Consider the following 24,420-nt stretch of genomic DNA (forward strand, 5'->3'; position numbering starts at 1 on the left):
GGGAAAAACTCTTCAAAGCCCTTCCAAGACGGAGGAATTCCCCAGAAAGTAGCTCATTTTCTTTTGTAGAACTTTCCTCTGTCAACGCATAGATCTACAGTTAGGGAACCAACTGCCGGTACTGATGTATTTGAGTGTTTCAGGGAATTTCCTCTGATTATTTTCAAGCTTTGTCCATCTCTTTTGAACTCATTTGGTGGTTACTTATTACATAAATTATGTGACCTATTTTCTGTTCCTATGATTCTCTAAGTACTTTGTTTATAAATTCTGAACTCGTGAATTCGAGATTTCAGTGGTTTTCTGTATGCGGCTCACTCAGATACACTTGGCACAAACCGGCTTTTCACATTTGGACCGTATAAGCCGTTTACAATCGCGTTGGACTCACTACATTTCTATGATCTGTAATCGTTTAACATTGAGTATAAACGATTATATTTAATACTCGGAATGCATATTGATTTTAGCGATGCCATATAACTTTCTCTGTATGTGAAGGGAACGATCGCTTCTAGTATGTTTACACCTCTCTGTAAAACATCCATTCTTAAAAAGGTGGTCTCAATGTCGCCAATGGAACATGTGTCAATGTGTCAAAGCACTTGTAATGCTTGTCTAAAAAAAAGTGACATCATTTGTGCCACGTGATGATTTAACAACACTTCACAATGTTCATTCAAGATTTAACGGGAAAGCTCGGGAGACGGACAAGTCACTCGCACAAATAACAGAAATGCCGAGTACCCGTGGGAACTCTTTATCTACCCCCCGTTATATCGTGTGATATCGTGCTAGACCACGACCACTTCACTCTGGTTACATCTTGCGTCAAGTCGCCCCGTGAGAAAGGCCTATTAGAACCCCAGGATAAGCCTGATACAAATCATGAAGATCATAAGATATGCAGATGCCTGGAACATGTTTTCAGTGGGGGTGGAAGCAGACACGATGGTGATATTTCGGAGTCATTCAGACAAGGAACAGAATACAGACCATTCAGATTCAGATTCAATTTTAATTGTCATTGTCAGTGTACAGTACAGAGACAACGAAATGCATTGTGCAAGCAGTTGGGGTTGGTTTAATTTGGCATCACTGTTGGCACGCATATCATGGCTGAAGAGCCTATTCCTATTGTGTACTGTTTCTGTTCAAATTTTCTCCCCTCTCACCCGAAACCTGAACTCTCCAGCTAAACTTCTCTCCCTGGGAAAAAGATGATCTGTCTTCTCTGTGCCTCTCGTAATTTTATAAACCTCTTAGATTTTTGCTTTCCATTGAGAATAAACCCTGCTTGCCCAATCTCTCCCCGTGACCACAGCTTCCCATTCCAGGTAACATCCTGGCGGATCTCATGTGCACTCCTGCTAATACTATCACATCCCTCCTGTTGTCTGACTTCTTCTTCTTTCGTGTGGCGTGCACAGCCTAAAGTTGTTGGACAACTTGTTCTATTTGATCTTCCGTTTGTGCACGTCGAGTTGATTGCATTAGTCGAAACAGGGCGGACCACGTGAAGGTTGCAATTTTCCACCCCTGTCATGTGACAATCAGAACTGTACACATTGCTTACAAATGTTTCGTGCAGCTGCAACAGGGCATCGTAACTCTTATTAAAACCCTTAGATCTTAAAGGCAAGCATACCAAACAACTTGCGCACTATCACATCCACTTGAATCACCACTTTTAGTGAGCTATGGACTTGCATCCAAAGTTTACTCAGTACAAGGGTTCCCAACCTGGGGTAAATGTGTTGATTCTGGAACTTAAAATAATAATGTTAAAAACAGTATTTTAAACTTTCCCCTTTATTATGGTAGAAGTGTAAACTCAAATTATTGAACAAAACAGGGTGGGGGTAAATTTACTTTCGAAAAGTTGCCTGAGGTAAACTGGACAAAAAAAGGTTGGGGACCCCTGACTCAGTACATCAGCACTCCCAAGGACCCCGCTATTTACTCCATTTGTTCTACCAGAACTTGACTTCCTGAGTGAAGTGAAAGTAAAATTGCCTGTCATGTTCCTCCCCAGGTTTTCCCTCCAACTGGTGAACAGGAATCCGTTTCACATTGCGACATTTCTCTACAAAAGACTGATAAAGGATTGCTGCCTACCTCCCTTATCATCCCAAATTAAAACATTATTGCAATTCTCCAAGTTTCCCCCGCGGTCAATACAGCGAGTCAATGCACAGATTCAGATTCCAAATATCCTTTCACAACTACTGTGCAGTGAATGAGCAAGTCTGCAGCTCCCCACACTGGGGCTCCCTGGAATAGAGGCACAGTATATTTCTACCAATCTTAAAACCTGTTTTGTGCTTTAATAGCCATTATAAACATCGCTCACTTCACAATAAAAGTATTTTTCTTCTCCAAAATAATCCCCAAATACCCTCGAATCATTCAAGAACCAAAACCAGTGAAGTGAAGCACCTGCATTTAAGCTAAAAACTGATAATGGGTCACAGTTCCTTGCAAAATGTTTACTTATAAGTCAGTGATTCATACTTTCAAATATTCCCCTCCCATTTGATCAATTGTCCATCAAGACAAGTATACACGAACAATGGTCAAATTGTGTGTCATTCTAGTAGGGAAGTTCTATGGTCCTATATACTGGATGATATCTTGATTAAACTTGTGGATTTGACATTTGGAAATCAATAACTATATTTAATTAATGTCAAACATGCAAGATAGTAAAAGTAATTCATTTTCTATTCATATAAATGGAGGGTGAATGTGGCTTTTGCCCCATACTCTCATACTTAATCAATCCTACATACCAAGAATAAATATTAAGTTGCTCCTAAACACGTCTTAATTTAGTTAGAAAGCTTTGGTTCAGAGAAAGTTATAACAAAAACCGAAATCATCGATATATATGATACTAAGTGTCGTTCAGATTGATGTTATATTTCACAAGTTATTTCACATTTTTAAATTTTTTAAAAATCCAAATTTGAGAAAAAAATCTTCCCTCTGCAGCTATGACTTCACAATGGGATTGTTACAATGTTGCAATTCTGGGACACTCAGTCCTGTAATGTTGCAATCCCTTTTTTTAAATATTCCTGGCAGCAAGTATATTAAGTGACGTGGGGGCTATGGGTGAGTGGTGAAATATTGCGTGGGGGAAATGGGTTGTGTTGTGCGGACTAGGCCACCTGTGTGACAGGGACCCAACGGGTCCCACTTGGTCTAGTTACTACTAAAAATACAATTAGAAAGTTTTTCCTCTTCAGTATCAATAAACTGTTTTTAACATGAAACAATTTTTGAACAATTTCACCAGCAGATGCACTGATTTACTGTGGGCATCCCAATAAGACACTTAAAGACAACTAACTTATAAACTTACGATATGATACGAAATAACTTTATTTAGTCCAAGAGGGAAATTGATCTGACAACAGTCATAAAAACACAAAATACATGAAACATGACATTAAAATGACAAGTGGAAAGGCTTGGGGGATGTGCAAAGATTGGGGAGGGGTTGGGGGAGTCAGCCTCAGTCTAGGGGGAGGAGTTGTAAAGTTTGATAGCTACAGGGAAGAAGGCTCTCCTGTAGCACTGCTGCACCGCTTTGCAGTGAAGAGGTCACAAACAGGTCCCTCCCAGTCCCCTGAGGCCGCTCTCACACTAATCATAAATCCCTGAACAAACCCAGATTTATTGAGTGTTTCTTAGGCAGGCATCTTACTTGATTTGTTACAACAAATTTATGTAATCAGGTAACGAACATATGATTTTCTGATTGGAACTCAAGCATTGATTATTTTAATCTAAAATTTGCCTTTAACCTGAATTTTAAGGGCAATTATTTACATACAAATACAAATTTCCTGTCACGTTTTAATACTTGTGGAAAAACTATAGACGAAAATGTTATGCAACTGGTGCCACATTAAAGTCTGGACACCTGCTCAGATGAACACACTTTTAATGCTTCAATGTTAAGTGGTGCTATTAGTCCCATTCAAATATCACTCACTTTATTCCATAGGGTTAAAAGTAACAAATGGAGAGACAGAAGTGTTGTAAGGTTTTAGCTGGAATTTGAGATAACAGCATGTGCTAAACCCACAGAATGACTGAAATGTATTTGCCTTTTGCTGGTGGTTCAGCAGAGAACTGGATATCTTTTTCATGTTAGCACGCTCCTGACCAACATCCATGTTGCAGTTAAGAAGTCAAGAACACACTGTAGGTTACACTCCACAATATCTGACCTCCCTCACTGACCCTGGACTCACCATTGAGTGTGGTGATACAGCTGAACAACATCAAGCTGAGGAATCGGTTTCACTGTGCCCAGGACCTCAATGACACCAGCAATGTGGCCTGACCCCAATCACCTGGTTTAACAAGTTAAATGGATATTTTTTAACTTTTAATTTAATTCATGTCACAGAATTGCAATATTAAATTTCCCCACCTTGCACGCTCTTCCTGAACTGTTAGTGGAGTTGCAAAAGATCGGAATATAAACTTATTGTCAACCATAGGGATGTTGGGATATTCCCCAGTTTGCTTGGAAACCTGATCCTGTATTGCGATCCTTTGCAACTCCACTAAACGTTCAGGAAGAATGTGCAGGGTGGGGAAATTTAATATTGTAAATCCCTGGCATTAATATAAAGTTAATTCAATTAAAGGTAATAAAAATCTATTTAGCTTGTTAAAATAGGTATTTTTCTTTTCTTCATTTAAAAAAATTTAATCTTGTGCAGACTAATCGTTGTGAGGGCTGAGCTGCAGCATAATTAACCAGCACCAGTAATTTCTCACCGCTAATCATTACATTTGTACAACTGCACGTACCAGGAAGTAAATGAGTACAGAATGTAGAAGCAAGGAACTGCAGATGCTGATTTGTGAAAAAGAGGCACACATGATGTTGGAGTAACCAGGCGGGTCAGGCAGCATCCCTAGAGAACATGAACAGGTGACGTTTTATGTTGGGACCCTTCTTTAGACAATGTTGGGAGGAGGAGCAAAGAGCGAGAAGTGGCAGGACAAGGAGCGACAGGTAATAGGTGAACACAGGTGAGTCGGGATTTTGATAAGCAGATGTTGGACAAAGGCCCGAGATGAAAATAAAAGAAGATATGAGACAAAAGGATGAAAGATTTGCAAATTGTGAAGAGAGATAAATGAATATAGTTCCTGGAACAATGCTAATGTTTCATTTGCCTTAAGAAAGAAGCGAAGCTGCAGGCACCAGGAAGCAGTTCATAAATAAGCTGACCAACCATCCATGGACAGATCAATAAATCAGGGGAGTAACAGATAACTGTGAAATGAGAAAACGTTCCTATTCGTTACACCTACAGATTCCTCAGCCACCAACTGACCCGTGACTTTCACCCACGTTTTACTTCACAGCCTCGATAAGCATCTTTGTCAGCTCCAAGTTCCACAACCTCTCCACACACAGAATTCTCATCCTCCATTGTTCAGAACTACTGAGGGCATGAACTCTGGACTCCTTAACCTCTCCGTACATGTCTCCTCCTGTAGAATGTTCCTTGATATCTACTCTTTACCACCCTATTTTGTTTCATGACACCTGTGAACCACAAGAGAACTTTCACAGTGTTAACGCTACATTACCAAATTCAAAAGTGGTGTAAAAGTAGGTCAAGTTAAGAGCACCTGATACAGTATATGCACAATAAACAGTGGCACTTGGCTTTTCATGTTCTGAACTTAAAAAGTACAAGATCAATTGCTTAATATACCGCAGTAAAAAAATTATACCTTAGATCAACCAAATTGTCTGAACATCAAACTCAGGGATCAATTTAGTTTATAAGGTGGCAGAAGTCGCACTAAATCTTTACATAGGCAGTAAAGTGCTTCTCAAGTTTATTGTCATAAGCACATGTAACGCAAGGTACAGAAGCATTGAAAATCTTGTTGGCAGCAGCATCACAGGCATCAAGGCACAGGCAACACAAGTTACACAAGACAGGAAAAGAAAAAGATTTCGAAGAAAGACAAGACATTGCTGTAAAGCCCAATTAAAAAAACTAGGCCATGGTAGTGTAAAAAGAACGGCATGGTGGCGTTGCATTAGAGTCGCCTCCTGACAGTACCAGAGACGCAGGTTCGATCCTGACTAGGGACGCTGTCCGTACAGGGTCTTCTGTTCTCCCCGCAGCCATGTGGGGTTTCTCCAGTGCTCCAGTTTACTCCCACATTCCCAAAACACAGGCTTGTAGGATAATTGGCTTCTGTAAATTGTCCCTTGTTTGTAGGATTGAACAATTGTACGAGTGATTGGTGGTCGGTGTGCCGAAGAGTATGTTTCCATGCTGTATCTCTAAAAACTCAAATTAAAAGTTGACCGTGGTATTACCTCGCTAATATAGGATTACGGTTATGCAGGTAGGTCCAAGAATCTCGTGGTTATGAGAAAGCAATTCATCTGCTTTCTTAGGATTTCAGCTTCTGTGCCCTCTGCCCAACAGCAACAGTGAGGAGAGGGCATAGCCCAGATGGTGGGAAACATGATGTTAAACGGCACCTTCTTGAGGCAGTACCTCATATAGAGGCTGTTGATGGTGGAGAAGACTATGCCTGTGATTGACCAAGGTGAGTTCACCACTCCCTACGGTAATTTTTTCGTTAAAGCCGGTTGCGATGCTAGTTGAAGGTAGTGGAAGGTAAGGCCTTTTTTTCACCCAGTTTTATTCCACCAGGCAGGTCTTACCTTCCTTTACCTACAACCTCCGCCAACCACCATCGCAACCGGCTTCGACTAAAAAATCACCGATTTTTAAAACGGCAACCTATTTTTAGTCGCGGTCAGTTTTGAATTTTTTGGGAAAAATCGCCCGGAACATAGAAGAAGCGGAAACCACTTTCGACCATTAGGGAGACTGACAAAAACCTCCGGGAACCGCACGGAAACCTTGGGTGGGGCGCAAAGTCTCCAGAGGTTTCCGTTCAGGTTTCCTAAGTGAGGGGCATAAGTTTGCACATGACATGAAGATTGCTGGAATTTTTGACATTGTGGATGGTAATCAGGAGCTACAGGATGACATTGATGTTTTTGGTGAAATGAGCTGAGAAATGGCAGATTGAGTTTAATCCAGATAAATGTGAGCTGATGCATTTTGGGAGTACTGATGAACCTGCGACGTACACCATGAATGGTAGACTCAAAGGGAGTGTTGAGGAACAGGGGGACCTTGGTGTACAAGTCAAGAGATCTTTGAAGGTGCCATCACAGGCAAATAATGTGGTGAAGACAACATATGGGATGCTGGCCTTCAGTCAGGGTATTGAATTCAACATCAGGAGGTTGTGAGAAGCGATTTGCAACACATTACCAATTTTTATCCAAATACTTTGCAGTTTGTTCTTGGAATTTTTGGAATGGGAAATTTATATTGTTGTTAACATCAATCAAAACATGCACATATTAGACTTTATAAAACATTGGTCAGATCTCAGCTGGAGTACTGCGGGCAGTTCTGGTCACCACCATAGGAAAACACGATAGCACTGGAGAGGATGCAGAGAGATTCACCACAATGTCAGCTGGGTTGCAGGGTTTGAGTTATGAGGCAAGACTGGAACGGGTAGGACTGCTCCACTGGAGCGGAGGAGATTAAAAGGGGCATGATTGAAGTCTATCAAGTTATGAGTGACACTGATAGGCCACACCGCAGAAAACCTTGCACCTTAACTAGGCAAATAAAACCATGGGACCCAGATTTAGGATAAGGGGCAAGAAATTCAGAGTGGATCCACCCAGTTTCTACCCAGAAGTGAGGGTACGTGGAATACACTCCCTGAGAGAATGATTGAAGCTAGATTGTAGGAAATGTCTCAACAAGCATTTGAGTCTCCTGGGGATATGGGCCAAGTGCTGGGAGATGGGATTAATACGGGTGGGTGACCACAGATGGCATGAAAACGGTGGCTCGATGGCCGGTTTCTGTATTCTATGACTTCCCACAGCAGGGAAAATAAAATAATTCACTGCAGCACAATGTTGTGATGTCGTGGATCAAAAATAAAAATGTTCTTCACCATTTCCTGGTTTCTAAGCTCTCCCAAGCCAACAAAGGAATGTAGATTGAAAGGAAGGCAGCGAGACCGACAATTGGCCTTTTCCTGCGTGCCACCTTTTTGTTTGCAGAGAATACTCGTCACATCAACTGATAACTGGACAGGGCGTCAACGGCGTAGATGCAATACTCTCCGGATAATCAATTAAAGATTTCGACATCTCTTGGAAACATTGGCAAGCTTCTGCTAAGCAAATTGCTCAAAATATCCCACAGAACTAAAAAAGGGCAAAACTGAGTGACTTGTTTGCATTTTGTAAACACAGACAGGAGGGTGGAGACTGCAGAGTCTCGTGAGCCTGCTCCGTCATTCTGCATAACCAAAGCGGGTTTTGTAATACAAGTCCACTTCACGTAATGGACCTCACTTCCTGAATGTTTTTAATGTCCACAATTCTAACAGATACACAGAACTAAACTTCCTTCCATTTAGTTTTAATGATGCTCCAGGTTTACTGCTATAATTACTGATATAAACAGTTTATTCCAGATTTATTCAATGACTTCATTAAATTCCTCAGTCATCACGAAGGGATTATAAATTATATTTCCAACAGCGCCAGTTCCAATAATCCCTCTTTGGAGTTTACAACCTGATGGCATGAACATCGAATTTTTCGATTTTAGGTAACTAACCTACAAACAACCCTCCTCCCTTCTTTTCCCCCTCTCCCCCCCACCAGGATCCACACTCATTTCTCCCCTTCCCCCTTTAACATTTATTCCTTTCTCTGGCTTCACAATTAATACCTCTTCTATCCTTATCTCAAACTTTTTGTCCTTACATCCCTAGCCTCAGTCCAACCATCTCCCTCTCAAATATAAATCCCCACCTGTATCCACCCATCCCTTGAGGAGAGAAGAGTTTCGACCCAAAACGTCACATATTCATTCTATCCAGATGCTGCCTGTATCGCTGAGTTACTCCAGCATTTTCTGTCTATCCACCCATTCTTTGCCAGAATTTGTCCTGCCCCCACTTCTCTTCCAGCTGCACCCACTCCTCTCCATGGCAATCAGTATGAAGAAGGGTCCCGACCCAAAACATCACATATCCATGTCCTCCAGAGATGTGGCCTGTCCCACCGAGTTACTCAAACACTTTGTGTGCAGTTTTCTTTTGAATGCATGTTATTGTGGCTTTAATGATGTTTTGCCTTTAGAAGTTGTTTTACATGTGTGAATTGATGTTAGATGAACAGATGAGACAATGGGGAGGATTACAAGTACAAAGGATGTGGTTAACACTTTACAGAAAGGAAAGTTGCAGGAGTAAAGTCGAGGCTGATCTGTGGAAGTATCCCTGAGTTGAATAAGAGGTAAATCTTTTAAACATGCTCCACAGGGAGATGTTATAATAATGTTGAAACAATAATTCTGACCATGACATATATCAAGTGCAGCCGTCACTGGGAACAACAGTGCTGGGCCAATGCTTGAAAACTGTTCCACCACTTGTGGGTTTTACTGGCTTACATCCAAATCCATTATAGACAAAATAAAAAAGATCACAGACATCCATCGCCACTGTTTCCATCTATGAATGACAACTAGAATTGTAGCAGAGGGAGGCACAGCACCTCAGCAGTAGGATTTCTGCCTTACAGCGCCAGAGCCCCGGGTTCAATCCATACTACGGGTGCTGCTTGTACGGAGTTTGTACGTTGGGTATTCTCTGGGTGCTCTGGTTTCCTCCCACACTCCAAAGATTCACAGGTTTATAGGTAAATTGTCCCTAGTGTGTTGGATAGGGTTAGTGTAGGCTAGTCAGCACAGACAAGTGGGCTGAAGGGCTTGTTTGCACGCTGTATCTTTAGAGTTTAGCGTCTAAAGTAAAGAACCACATGGTCGTGAGTCTCCATTCATGTTAAGTGGTCAGATCTGGTCAAAGCTTATTCAACATAGAATTCAAACTGGATTTACTTCATGCGTTATGACTACAGAGAATGACTATGCATCCTGAAAATCCTACTAAAAACTCACGAACAAATAGGCTCCACATTTTAAAGATTAATCTTGGAATTGAACAGGCCCACTATGTCCAGTCCACGCAAAACCCTGATCATCCATTGTGCTCAGGACTTTTGTGGTGCAGGACTAGCGAGTTTTTCTAGAAATTATTCTAACGCTCCAACAAACATATTTTTTTTAAATGTATAAACATTACATCACAGAATTGTCCAGGAAATCAGGTGAGTTGAAAGGGAGCACAGGAATTAGCACCCAGTGAACCAGATGCCAAAGAATCAGGATTGCTAAATAGTTGGATATCAATTGATCAGAATTTTCCTCTAGTTTAATGAATGCAGCAGTTGAATTTTACATGGACAAAATGATCAAGTAGTCATACGCTCATAAATTATAGGAGTAGAATTAGGCCATTTGGCCCATCAAGTCTACTCTGTCATACAATCATGGATGATCTATCTTTCCCACTCAACTCCATTCTCCTGCCTTCCCCCCCATACCCCTAACGCCAATGAAAGGGGGGGGGGGGGGGGATCACATTCAGACATACAATCTGGGAATTTCTCACCTGGTTCAGATCTGGAATATGTAGAAGGGGGGTAGAGGAAAAGCCCTCAGTAAATACAAAGGGAATAGTTAAAATGTTTACTTCCAATTTATATTGAATCATAGCTGCAGCTCAAAGTATTTCTAGTTCTCCTCTAACATCAGGATTCACTCCATATCCAATCCTTCGGGACAACATTGGTAATATTTGATTGGATAAGGTAGCAGGAATTTTAAGCCTGTGCCCTGTGCCTCTGCCTTGCACTCTTCTGTCTGTCTGATGCCAAGCTTCGCCATATATTTAGACCTGCACAGTGCCAATCTAGAACGAGTTAAGAAACCTTCAGCCATCAGCAATGGTATTTTGAATGTTTTCAAGTGCGATCTCTTGTTATTTCCTCCAACTAATATTCGTGTAAGACAGGGGTGGCTCACAATGACTCATCCAACCAACTGGCTCACCCACATTATTTAAACAATGCACTGGTTGAAACTCACATAAAAAGGAAATGACATGCAATGTCAATCTAAAACACAACAATAATGTATTATTACACCATTGTGGAATAACAAGTTTCAAAGCTTTCTAACTTTTGTATTGAAACTGTCAGAAATGGACCACATTATTTCTTTAATTTCGTGTTCAGGATCTGGGGTTGCTAGCAAGGTCAAAATGTGCTAACCACACTCAAGGTGAGACATCTACTTGAATTGATGTAAACCTTCTAGTGAAGATACAGTGCTGTTGGGAATGGAATTCCAGTATCATGAGCATGCAATGATGGCGGACTGGTAATATACAATGGAAAGAAAGTCAACGGTGAAGCAGCTGAAGACAGTTGGACCATGGACATTGCCTTTTGGAACTCCACCATGATGTCCTGGGACTGGGTGATTGGTATCATAACCATTGAAGTGCCTTTGACACCCATTAACTTTCATTTTTGCAAACTTCACTTTATGTCACACTCAGTCAAGTGCTGCTTGACATCAAGTGCAGTCACAAATCAACTCATCTCTGGTATTCAGCCCTTGCTCTATGTTTGGACCTAGGTTATGATGAGGTCTGACACCAAGTAGTCCCAGCAAAACACAAACTGAACAACAGCAAATAGTTCAAAAAGGAACTGCAGATGCTGGAATATCGAAGGTACACAAAATTGCTGGGGAAACTCAGCGGGTGCAGCAGCATCTATGGAGCGAAGGAAATAGGCGACGTTTCGGGCCGAAACCCTTCTTCAGACAGCAAATAGTTATTGGCGAGTACGTGCCACTTTCACCACAGTGCTGATGACTGAGAGCAGAATGATTGGGTAAATAGCTGCATTTTGTGAGCAGCGCACATCAGGGCAACCTTTCACACTGTCAGGTTGACACCTGCTTTCCAACGGTACTAGAGTGGAGCTAGAGGCACGGCTGGTTCTGGAGTCTTCTGTACCAGTTAAGATTTTGTCTGGTCCCTTGCTGTATCCATTCCTCTCATCTTGATATTGTATGGTGTGAAACAAATTGGCTGGAGACTGGCTTCTATAATGCTGGGGGGGAGGATGATGGGGGGGGGGGGGGGGGGAGGATGAGGGGGGGGGGGGAGGATGAGGGGGGGGGGGGAGGGTGAGGGGGTGGGGGAGGGACTTTCAGGTTGATACCAAGATGTTTCATGCACTGGTTGATCAGTTAAAAATGCTTCATTCTTAAATCTATCACTCCTGTTCTGGTCTCTGCCATCAACGAGGAGAGGGATGTTCTTGTGACCGCCTCCTCTAATTTGTTGTTTAATTGTCTATGACTAGATAAGGTGGAACTGCAGCATTTCAATTTTTACAACTGTTTGCAAGATAAACTTAGCTCTATCAACCACATGCTGTTTAGGACCCTTTTGATTTGGTATTGCAGCTTCGTTAGGATAGCACCTCATCATTTTAGGTACGACTGATGGTGCTCCCGGCCTGCTCGTCACTGAATCAGTGTTGATGCCCTGGCTCATTAGTAATGGTAGTGTGTAGGACATGCTAAACCGTGAGCTTGCACATCGTAATGCTGGACATCTCTGCTGCTGCTGCTGTTGATGGACCACAGTTGAAAGCCTCTACCATCAGATTCCAGAACAGCTTATTCCCCTTTATTATCAGATTCTTGTGTTGGACCGTCATAAACTAAGGAAGGATTCCCCCATCTTCCAATCAACCTCGTTGTGGCCATTATCCTTTATTTCCATCTGCACATTCTCTCCGGCTGTAACTCGATCTTCTGCACTCTGTTTACGTTCTCCCTTTTCACTACCTGTTGTATTCATGTATGATTTGATTTGTCTGGGTAGCGTGCAAACAGAGTTTCTCACTGTATCTCGGTATACATGACAATAATAAACCAATACAGAGCCTCATGGATATCCAGTTCTGAGCCGCCAGATTCACTCCATGTCTGTCCCATTTACAGTAGAGTGACACATTACAATCAAGAGCTTCCTTTATACGATGACAGAGATTCTGTACCCACAAGGATGTTGAGAGTCAGTACTACCATTGTTGTTGACAGTTGCTTCTGTCCATGACAGTGGGTGAGTGAGGACAAGGTCAATTAGGTTTAGGAAAGAACTGCAGATGCTGGTTTAAATTGAAGGTAGACACAAAATGCTGGAGTAACTCAGCGGGTCAGGCATCATCTCTGGAGAGAAGGAATGGGTGACGTTTCGGGTTGAGACCCTTCTTCAGACTCTATGGGTGACGTTTCGGGACAAGACCCTTCTTCAGACTGCCTGTCCTGCTGAGTTACTCCAACATTTTGTGTCTACCTCCAATTAGCCTCTCACTGCCTGCCACAGACCCATTCTCCAGGTGCATCCTTCAAGACTTGCCTAGTTCAGCCAATATGGGACTATCAGTGATGGCATTCAACCCCAGGCAGATTACATTCTGTGACCTTGCTCCTTTCGATGTTTCCTCCACCATTGACCGAGATGACGGATCACTGATTCTTCAACCAAGGGAGAATGGCAGGTGGTGATCAGGACGAGGAACCTTGCTCAATCCTGACTGATACCATGGGATATTGCAGGGTTTTGGAGTCAAACCTAGGGATTCCAAGGAATGCTTCCCAATCCTCACGGTCAGCATATCACTGCATATGTCAGTGGCACAAAGCATGTTGCAATGGAGGAGTCATGTGCGTTGTTTGTACGAATTACCACATCAGGCTGTGGCTTGCGTAGTCTGTGGGCAATTCTCCCAATTGTCACCAGTCCTCAGATGTTTGCAAGTCTGAGAGACTGGGGGGAACCTGGCTGTATCTGGATACAGTAACTCTGTTACTTCATTCTAAGAATCCCCTCGGTCCACGTTTATGATCACACAGGGAGCAACCTGGTAATATTTCGGTGCTCGGTTCCTGTCGCCAATTAGGTTCCATGTAGGTTCTAATCCTTCTCTGAACATTACATTACATTACATTACCAGTCAGCGAGTGGTTTGTTGGACTACTTCAGACATTTAAGAGTCAACCACATTGGGGTCACATACGGACCAGCCTGCATTTTGACTTCCTTCCCCAAGGGACATTGCGAAAGCAGATGAGATTTGAATTAGAATCCAATCGTTTTAATCGCCATCAAAGACCAATAGGATCCCCCTGCCCCAAATTCTACATTGTTGACTGAAGTTCCAACACTGCTGAAGAGTTGGATTTGACCTGGGAAGTCAGCAGGAAGAAGGGTCTCGATCCGAAACGTCACCCATCCCTTCTCTCCAGAGATGCTACCTGTTCCGCTGAGTTACTCCAGCATTTTGTGTCTCGGTGAGAATAACATTGATCCTGTACTACTGACCAAATCTTGGTATGTTTACCTTTTTTTTTTTTAAACAAAGTGATTACTAACTCTGTTACTTCATTCTAAGAATCCCCTCGATCCACGTTTATGATAAGACAGAGAGAGAGCAACCTGGTAACATTTAGGTGCCGGCTTAAGTCGCCAATTAGGGATAGAACGCGTTCCAGTCCCCACCCACCCAAAAAAAAAAACACCTACCTGGCTCCCAAAATATCCTTCTTCGCCAGGCCCATTCCAGCTAAAATTCTCACTCTTAGAATTCGAGATCCTTCCTGCAAACGACAAATCGGCGCGTTAGTGACCAGAAGCGACGGTGGGGTTTGGGGAGGGGGCGAGCGGCAAAGATACAAGAGGAGCTACAGCTAGTATCCTCTAGTATCTTTGGGGGGCGGTGACCGGCCCCGAATTAGCAACAAATTGGCTTCGGGCTTGGAAGCTGGCGAGTCCTGATACGTGGGATATGTAGGCCTGAACTCTGGAAGACCTTCTTCTCCCGGGGAGAGAGAGGAGGGAGGAGGGGAGGAGGGGAGGAGGGGAGAGGTAGCGGTGGGTGGGTGGGTGGAAGCCCAGTTGTCGGGGATCAGGATTCACCACCCGGCCCCGCCGGTACAAGACAGCTCCTGGTCACAAGGACGGGAGAGGAAGCGGGTCCCCCTCTCCCGGCTCGGCCGCGGCACAGAGTAGCAATCAGCCCTGGAGATCTTTGCTTTGGGTGGCGGTGTTGAAGAAGTAGCGCCTGGGCATGTTTACCTCATCGGTGGAGATGCCGCGTACTTCGGGGAACAATGCCATGGTATGAGGAGGGTAGACGGCTGTTGCTGCTCGGTGAAGCCCGTTCCTCGCTCCGGGGATTGAGACTCCAGGCTCGCATGCCGCCCGATCGCTCCCTTGCAGCCGCCGCTGAAAACTTGCCGAGCTGAGTCGAGTCGAGCCGAGCCGAACCCGCCCACCCCGCAACAGCAACAGCAACAGCCACGCCACGCCCAAAGTAACCAAAATAAGAGACAGTCACCAACGTGGAGTAGCTGCTCGCTTCCAGTGGATACATTGAAACGCATGGGTTAAGACCGGCTGGATATTGCAGAATTGCATTCTGAAATAAAGTAACATTAGCAATCAAAAGGAATCTTAAAAAAAAAGAATCTAAAAGTTCCGAATCTGAACGCTGGAGCCTGATGATGAAATATCAAAATAAATGACTGAAGAAGGGTTTCAACCCGAAACGTCGCCCATTCCTTCTCTCCAGAGATGCTGCCTGTCCCGCCTCTCCAGCATCTTGTGTCTACCTTCAATATCAAACCGTTCCGTTGAAGGATTTACAAATTGAACACGTTGTCGCTTGAGCTGGTGGGCTCACTGTATTTGTAGTATTCTCTTTATATAGGGCGTATAAAATAACGAGAGGGGATAGATCTTGCCCTGAGAGACATCGAGAACCAGACTTGGGTTTAAAGTGAAGGGGGAAAGGATTTAATATGAATCAGGGGGGGTAACTTTTTCACACAGAGGGTGGTGCCAGGAGGTAACTGAGGCGAGGACTATTGCAACATTTAAGAAACAATTAGACAGGTGCATGGATAGACGAGGTCTAGAGGGATATGGGCCAAACGCATGCAAATGGGACTGGTGTAGCAGGGACATGCATGTTGGTCGGTGTGGACAAGTTGGACCGAAGGGCCTGTTTCCACGCTGTATCACTCTGACAATGTTAGATTTAAAACAGCTGGTCAAGATTCCGTGTGAAGCTGTCCTCTGGCAAAACAAAACGCCTCGTTCGTTTGTGGAAAGTGCTGGAGTAACTCTGGAGGATATGGATAGGCAATGTTTCCATCGGGACTCTTCTTCAGACTGTTTGCAATAGAGGGGAGAATTGGTGGAAGAGGGGCCAGACCCGCTGAGTTACTCCAGCACTTTGCGTTCCAGGCAAGATTCCAGCATCTAAAGTTCATTGTAGTCCGCTAGGTACACAAAAATGTTGGAGAAACTCAGCGGGTGCAGCAGCATTGTAGTCCGATAGTTTGTTTTGTTGCAGTTTCCTTGTTATGGGGAATAGTGACATTTGATGCGTGCGCCGCTAGTCATGTTTACAAGGGGTTCGGTTTCTAGGATGAGTGGTGAGAGCAAAGGCCACCCGCGGCTTTCAAGGGAGGAACCAAAACCTTTCAGTCTCATCAGGTCCCAGGCAGGCGCTGTGCAACATCAGAATCAACTCCGTCAAAGCCGCACCTTGGTCTGCCTGAAGCTCGTTGGTCCCCCAGTGCAAGACCTCTGCAACCAAATGCTGCAACATTCCCAGATGCAGGAACAGGTGGCGAGCGGGACACTGGTCTCGGTGCAGCCTGAACAGATCTGTGGGAAAGGACCACCGTCTTAACTCCACGAGACTGAAGGCTCCCACACACTTCACTGATGCAGCGTTTCATGTTGACATCCTGTGAGATAATGCATTGAATTGCTCGTGGAGTGGTTAGATATCGGCATTCCGATTATAGTTGATGTGATTGTTATCAATAAAATATATTTAGGAGAAATCCATCGCAGATATTTTTCACCTGAATGGCAAATCTGTCTGGTCATTCCGAATTAATTTGTTCTTCTAAGCAAACCCTTTTCTCCCCCATAACATTAGAAATTGGTGATTCCAATTGAAAATAGGGGACGCTTAACTAAACTGAAGGTGTGTGCAATGTGCAAAGTCTAGGTTTACCTGCTTATCATGCAGCCACTCGTGGACCAGCCGTCACCTGAGCCCTCCGGAGTTTGGTGTTCTCTATTTTATTGTTATACAAATTTATCAAATCTGGTGCAAATTTAGATAAAAATGGGACTGATGTTCTGAGAAGTGAGCTTGAAATATGCTGAGGATGGATGGGAAAAAGCAGGAACATAAAACAGCATGTATATTAGTTGCAAATACTAGATAGATCACAGATGCACAGAGGCAGATATACATGGAAGCAGAACTGAAGAAGCGAGTTCTCAAAAATATATCAACGTTTTAATATATTTAAATTTTCTGATGGATATTGGAATATCTTGAAAGGGATTATCTGTATCTTGTATTTATAGTACCATCATATTGCCATTTCCAGGACGGAGTTTCGTTAAGATTAATTTAGCTTCACAAACAATTATGAATTTGGGCTTCAACTGGATTATTTCAGGTATCTGATAATATCTCCATTACATCACTGTACTTTATTATAAGCAGGTCATGGCGAGCTCTGTAAATAATCCTGAGAATAAGTGTCATAACCGCATTACTGAACATTATGCCAACACACCTTCCCTGATTGATGGGGGGGGAACACCTATGCAGACAGAGCATAGCATTTACAGATAAATAGCCAGTGCCTGCCTACAGGCAAATTCATGCTTTGTCAACACACTGTCCAGCTCACAAGGAAAATCTAGAGCCAGAGAAAATATTTTCTGAAGATACTTGTGAGAAATTATTCATTATTTTTTGTAACATTACTTTTAGCCATAAATTTCATTCGGGGTAAATTACCGAAGATGGAGGTTCAAAGCACTCCAAGTATATATGGAATGATTTTGTGGAAATCAAATGTTCCTGCCCCTTGAAAAGATACACCACCTCCTAGTATTCTTAATAGTTCCTCCAACGATAGTGCCTCTGCTAATGGTCCTCAAATAGCACCTTGTGAATGAGGAATGGAAACGTGTGTCATCCAAAGATGTAATTAATTGTCAGGGCTATGTACATTTCCATATGCATCTTTATTTTGTAAACCAGCATCTGCAGTTGCTTGTGTGAACACTTGGCAATCCTACTCGGTACAACTCCACATGTCATATATGGGAACATATGTGCCATGTAGACTTGCACTGACTAGGATTGAGAAGTGTTCACACAAGGAACTGCGGAAGCTGGTTTACAAAAACAGACACAAAGTGCCAGAGTAACTCAGCGAGTCATGCAGCACCTCTGGAGAACATGACTTTTGGGCCGGGACCCTTCTTCAAACTGTTTGTAAGGGGGCAAGAGGAGAAGATATGAAGAGAGGATGGAGCGGAAAACCCGCTTTGGCAAGTGAGAGGTGGAGGGGTGGGGGGGGGGAGGTGATAGCCAGATGGTTGGATAATTGCTCCCTTTCCCACCCATCCATCCCCTTGTATTCCTTCCTCTGGCTTAACATTTTACACTTCTATCCTTACTTTAGTCTTTCATCTCTGGCCTTTATCAAACCATCTGCCTATCAAAAATCCCATCCGTCTATCAATTGCCAGGTTTTGTCACGCCCCTACCTCTTATCCATCTTTCTCCATCCTTCACTTCCTACAATCAGTCTGAAGAAGGATCCCGGCCCGAAGCGTCACTTATCCATGTTTTCCAGAGATGCTGCCTGACCCATTTAATTACTCCAACACTGTATTTTTATTGAGAAGTGTTCACCTATTGATGGGGAGGGGTGTGGCGCGGTTGGAAGAAATTAGAATAGTAAATTCTACCCGAGAAGGATGGCTTTAAAGAGATTTCTCTGCCCATTTAAGAAACAGGAAAGCAACGTATTATCCCTAAAATTAGTGTAGGATAGATTCCGTCATAAATCTCTTTTTCTAATTACTTGGGTGATTCAGCAGCCAAGGAACTAAGGTACTGCCTAAATACCTGTAATGTGAGCTGGTAACTCATGACGACTTCGTCTCAGGGACACAAGGAACCAAAGATGCTTAAATCTTGAGCATATCATAAAGTGCTGGGGTAACTCAGCAAGTCAGGCAGTATCTGTGATGGTAAAGGACATACAACCTTTTCGGGAGACAGAACTACCTGTCCTTTGCCCCATTTGTTTAAAGGTTGCTGTTCTGAAACATTATCTGTCCATTCCCTCCACAGATACTGCCTGCCCTGCTTATTTACTCTAATACATTGTTTTGCTCAATACTTAAACTCACTTTTAATTTCCTTTCTCAAAGGACTTTAAGCTCTACACCCAGTGCTCAGATTGAAATGTTCAGAAAGCACAAATATCTACTTGACCACAACAGGACTGTTTAACTGACAAGACTAAATATGAATCAAATTTACTTCCAAATCGATCTGAGAGCAAACTGAGATATGTTCGTAATTGTGCATATTTTTTAACCTTCAGTGTGGGGAAATTACATATTTTCTACTTAAGGACCAAGATAATGAGATTTAGGTTTGTGATTTTCCATGTTAGAAACATCTTTGTGAACTGTAATTACCCAAGGCACTAATACCAATGTACAGAGAAGTCTACAATTACCCCCCAGTTGCATGAGTATGTAATTGGCCTCGTGTCACACCCATTTGCAGTAATTATAGCGTGATCTTAAGTTCATTGTCCAAGCTACTGAACACAGCATGAATGCATTGCATGAAACAATATCCCTACCCTATTACAAAAAGCAGAGTATTCAATTTGCATGGGCTATCACATTAAGCTTCATCAGAAAGTTCATTTTTGTAAGCCATATCAATTTATTGTTTTATTCCATTTCATGCTATTGTGCAAAAATGTTCCCCAAAACAGGAACGTTTGAATTTGTGGGAAGATTTGTCAAGCTGACCCAAGACAACATCTGAATCAACATTAAAATTAACTGAAGATAGACACAAAAGGCTGGAGTAAATCAACTGGATGAGACATTCATTCAACTCAAAAAGTGTCGGAGGAACTCAAAGGGTCAGGAGGTATCCGAGGGAATGGGCAGATGAAGTTTCTGGTCAGGACCCTTCTTCTGACATACAGAGCAAGTGTGAGAAAGCTGGAAAAGAGAGCCGAGGGTGGGGCAACGTCTAGCAAATGGATACACGCAAGGGAAGAGTGATTGGCAGATTGGTGGGGCGAGTAACAAAGGCTAGAGGTGAAAAGCAGACAAAATGGATAAAGTAGGCAAGATAAAAGGGAAATTAAGAACTTGGAGATGAAAGATAACTTCCTCTGTCCCTTCCACCCATATCCTTCCCTCCAGCTTTACATTTCACTCCTCCTCTACCATTTAATATCACAATGGTGTATTTAAACAATCTTTCAACCAAAGGTGTGCAAAAAACTATTGATCACATAAAAACATGATTGGTTAAGTAGCTACTAAGTTAGTATTCTCCTTAAAAGTCCAGAAGACTCCCAACATTACTTTTAGACTGCGCATAACATTGATGTGTCTTGTTATTATAGAGCCATAGAAACAGGCCCTTTGGTTCACCATGTCTATGCCGACCATGTCCATGCTGAGCTATTCCATCTGCCTACATTTGGCTCATATCCCTCTAAACATTTCCTATCGATGTATATATCTAATTGTCTGAGCAAGTCCTGCCCTTGTTTAATTTACCAAAGTGCAACATCTCACATTTATCCAAAGTTACATTCCACCCACCATTCTTTGACTCACTACCGGTTATCTAGACCCTATTGTAATCTTAGATCACCCTCTGCACTGGCAGCAGCCTCTGCCTACAGCCTGTCTGTTATTTCTATCTTTTTTTTATTATTTTTAGTTAGTCTAAAGTCTTGTGTTGGGGGAAACTTTAACTTTTCTATGTGGGGGAGGGGGGCAGGGTAAGGGGGAAACCGTTTCCCAGTCTCTTCCGGGAGGGGACACGACTATTTCTCCGAGTCGCGTCCTCGCCCCCCACCTTGCGGCCTACCAGCTGGATCGGAGCGGCCTTTCCTGCCGGGGACCGGGAACCGGACCAGGGCTGCTACAGCGGCGGCGCAGTGCTGGAGTCACCGCGGAGCGGGCGATGCCTACCTGGGTCGCCGTTTGGAGCTCCGAAGCGTTGAGCCGCTGCTCCAACATCGTGGAGCTCTGGTGCGGAGAGCTTCCAACGCGTGCGGCGCTGAACGGCATCGTGGAGTCCTGGGCCGCCTTGCAGAGGGTCTCCAGCAGCAGTATCCACCCGGCGCGGCCTGCAGACTTTGGAAGCCGCCGACTCCGGTGTCCACGCCGCTGAGGACGTCCCGCAGCCCCGACGTCGGACTTACAACACCCCAGCGAGCGGTCCTGGACATCGGGCCGCCCATAGCGGCAACTGCGGAGGGCTTGGGGAGGCCCTGACCACGAAGAACAATGGAGGAAGAGACTGACTTTGGTGCCTTCCCACACAGTGGGAAACTTTGATTCTGCTGTGTGGGGATGTTTTATGTCAAACCCTATAGTGTGTTGTGTCCCTTATTTTTATTGTATGGCTGTATGGGAATTTTATTTCACTGTGCCATCTGGCACATGTGATGAATAAATCTATCTTGTTTCTTGTCCACTATAACCACAAACATTGGTGTCACCTGAAAACTTACACCATTGTCATCCAAATCCTGATCAAAGGGAATAAATATCAATGGGCTCAGCACCAGTCCCTATGGCACATCACTAGTGACAGGCCTCCAATAGGTAAAACGACCCTCCACTGCTATGCTCTGATTATTTCCTCCCGAGCCAATTTTATATCCAATTCGCTGGATCATTCTTGATTCCATGAGACTGGTCTAAAACAAGTGACGGCACAGTGGTAGAGTTGCTGCCACAAACAGCGCTAGAGACCCGGGCTTGATTCTGACTATACATGCTGCCTGTAGGGAGTTTGTACATTCTCTCTGTGACTGCGTGGGTTTTCTCTGGGTGCTCCTGTTTCCTCCCACATTCAAAAGACAGCAGGTGTGTAGGTTAATTGGCTTCCAGACTTTGTCACTAGTCTGCAGGATAGAACTAGTGTTTGGGGATCGCTGGTAGGCATCAACTCTGTGGGCTGAAGGGTCTGTTTCCATGCTGTATTTCTAAACTAAACTAAATTTTGTGATTTTAATGGTAGTTCTGGACCAGTTCCTTTTGTTTTAAAGTATAGCAATTTATTGTCTTCCATGTTGAACAGGCTTCTTATTGTAATTATCCAAGGCACTTGGTGATCAAGTACATATCCAAATCCATGTAATGTTTCCCCTGGATTTACCCATGAGGGTAATGATTGCTGGTTGCCTGGCAGAGCAGAAGGCACATGATGACACGCTTTCCAGATTGGAATGTGGTACAAAATTTTTTTTATTGGTTTTTGAAACCATTTACAAAACTTCAACAATATCTGTGAGCACTTTCATCAATAAGAAAAAAAAAAGCTAAACTGAAATGCTATTCCAACATTACTGCACTACTGATTTTGTTTTTCAGCAGTACAATACACAAATACCATTAAAAAAAATCTACACTAAATAAAAATGGTGGTACAGGCCAGCATTACCTTGTGATGTAGTAAGTAGTTGGGGTTCAATGCTTGTAGTTTCTCTTGATGTGTATTAGTTATAATTGCTGAAACCAAATCATCTTCAATCAGCTCACATTAATGGCAATTTATTTTGCAAAAATATATGTATAGCAAATTACTGTAGCACCTTCCACAATAGTTTACCAAACACTAATTCCCCAAATCAATTGAACAAAAGTGATAACATATTCAACGTTTCCAAGGTGAATTAGTAAACTTCAGAAAAGGTACATAACTTGTAATGTGTCTAATTGAGCATCCCTGGCCCTTAAAGAACCAGATTCATTTCAGGAAAAAGAGGTTACTGGAATATAACTAGCACTGTACAATATAATTCAACAACACACATGCACACTTGTGATCATTTATTAACATGGTGAAGAAAAACTGAACGTTAAATTTTCATCGTTTTAATATTCTCATACAAGAGAATTAAGAAAAACAATTATCTCATTGAGATCAATGTACACTGCTACATAAAACACTCAAAATGTCATTTTGCAATGACATTTCATCTTATGTATGGTCTCACCTTCTAAAATCAATTCAAATGACAACTTAGTTTGTGTAACGATTAACATTTGTCCTAAGAGATGTGCCAGGCCAGAAACTCCCTTTAGACATCTAGTGCAAAATATGATCAAAATATATCCACTGAACTCAGAACTGAGGATATACTTAGATTAAAAGCATCTCCAAATATACTTAAGGTGCAAACCTATGTAAGAACCTCTTGCTGAAAACTATGCAATGTTACGCTCAGCGCTGTTTCAGCTAGATAAAGTTAGTTTATTTGTGCTCTGCTGAGCAGTTCGGGTCCAGTGGACCAGAATGTCAACAACAATGTCATAGCTAATATGTCAATATTAAAATAACTAATCAAAATATCAAACTTCAGAGATTGCCAAAGTGATAACCTCTTTGTAAGTGCATATATTAAAAAGCAGACTAAAAAAAAAAGGAGAGAAACACAAATATGAATTAAAAATGTCCAAAGTTTTCAAGAGCTTTTCAATTCCCCATACATAAAACCACACATATATAGCCCACTTTTAGAGTTTTCCAGAAAACTCTTCAACTGGACAGATTTAAAATAAATCACTGGTACATCGCATCCTCTCCATTCAACCATTTACTCAGCTCATCATTTTCCAAGCCCGATAATTATATGGATTGACTTTTAAAACATTACAGAAATTATATGTAATGTAACAGCTCTGCCCTTGGTTAATACCTATTGATCATATTTCTTCACATCAAAATAAAATTAGCAAGACCTTCCTTTGTAGAGATTGATGAAAACAGAGACTGTAGATTTTGGTTAATTGGCAAATATGTTTAAAAATGCTTTAAAATTTTAAAGTTTAAAGATGTGCTTGGCCTTTCAGTCAATTGTTTCAGTTAAAGCATGAATCACTAAATCTGCAATCACAAATGTAAAAGTAGTATCATAGGGATAAAGTATATGTTAATACCATAGCCTTAAACAAAGAATCAGTCTACACTGATGAAATTTAACTAGTATCGTGACATCATTGGGTATATTTGATCCATTCTGGGAAACTTTTCTTTGACTGTCAAGGCAAATTAATTGACCAAGTTAAAATAACTAGTTGAGCAACACAATGTTATGTTCCGCATAATTGATGCCCATAGGTTGACTGTCCACCTGACAGACAGGTATCAGGAAGTTGAGGATAAGGATAAAACACTCCAAACTCAGCACTTTATTCCTTAGA

At 42.5% G+C, this 24,420-nt stretch overlaps 1 protein-coding gene across 2 annotated transcripts in view; it reads right to left on the minus strand.

Moving 5' to 3' along the window:
- nedd4 (NEDD4 E3 ubiquitin protein ligase) overlaps positions 1–15,387 on the minus strand; it is a 107,394-nt gene extending 92,007 nt beyond the window's left edge. For both annotated transcript variants that reach the window (XM_033050175.1, XM_033050174.1), the window contains exons 1-2: positions 15,181–15,387; positions 14,629–14,702 (exon numbers count right to left, since the gene is read on the minus strand). In XM_033050175.1, the coding sequence (XP_032906066.1) occupies positions 14,629–14,702; positions 15,181–15,222 (116 nt within the window). In that variant the 5' untranslated portion in view covers positions 15,223–15,387. The remainder of the gene's footprint in view (positions 1–14,628; positions 14,703–15,180) is intronic.
- Between the last annotated feature and the right edge of the window lie 9,033 nt (positions 15,388–24,420).

The sequence above is a fragment of the Amblyraja radiata genome, chromosome 34 (assembly GCF_010909765.2).
Source record: "Amblyraja radiata isolate CabotCenter1 chromosome 34, sAmbRad1.1.pri, whole genome shotgun sequence".
NCBI lineage: Eukaryota > Metazoa > Chordata > Chondrichthyes > Rajiformes > Rajidae > Amblyraja > Amblyraja radiata.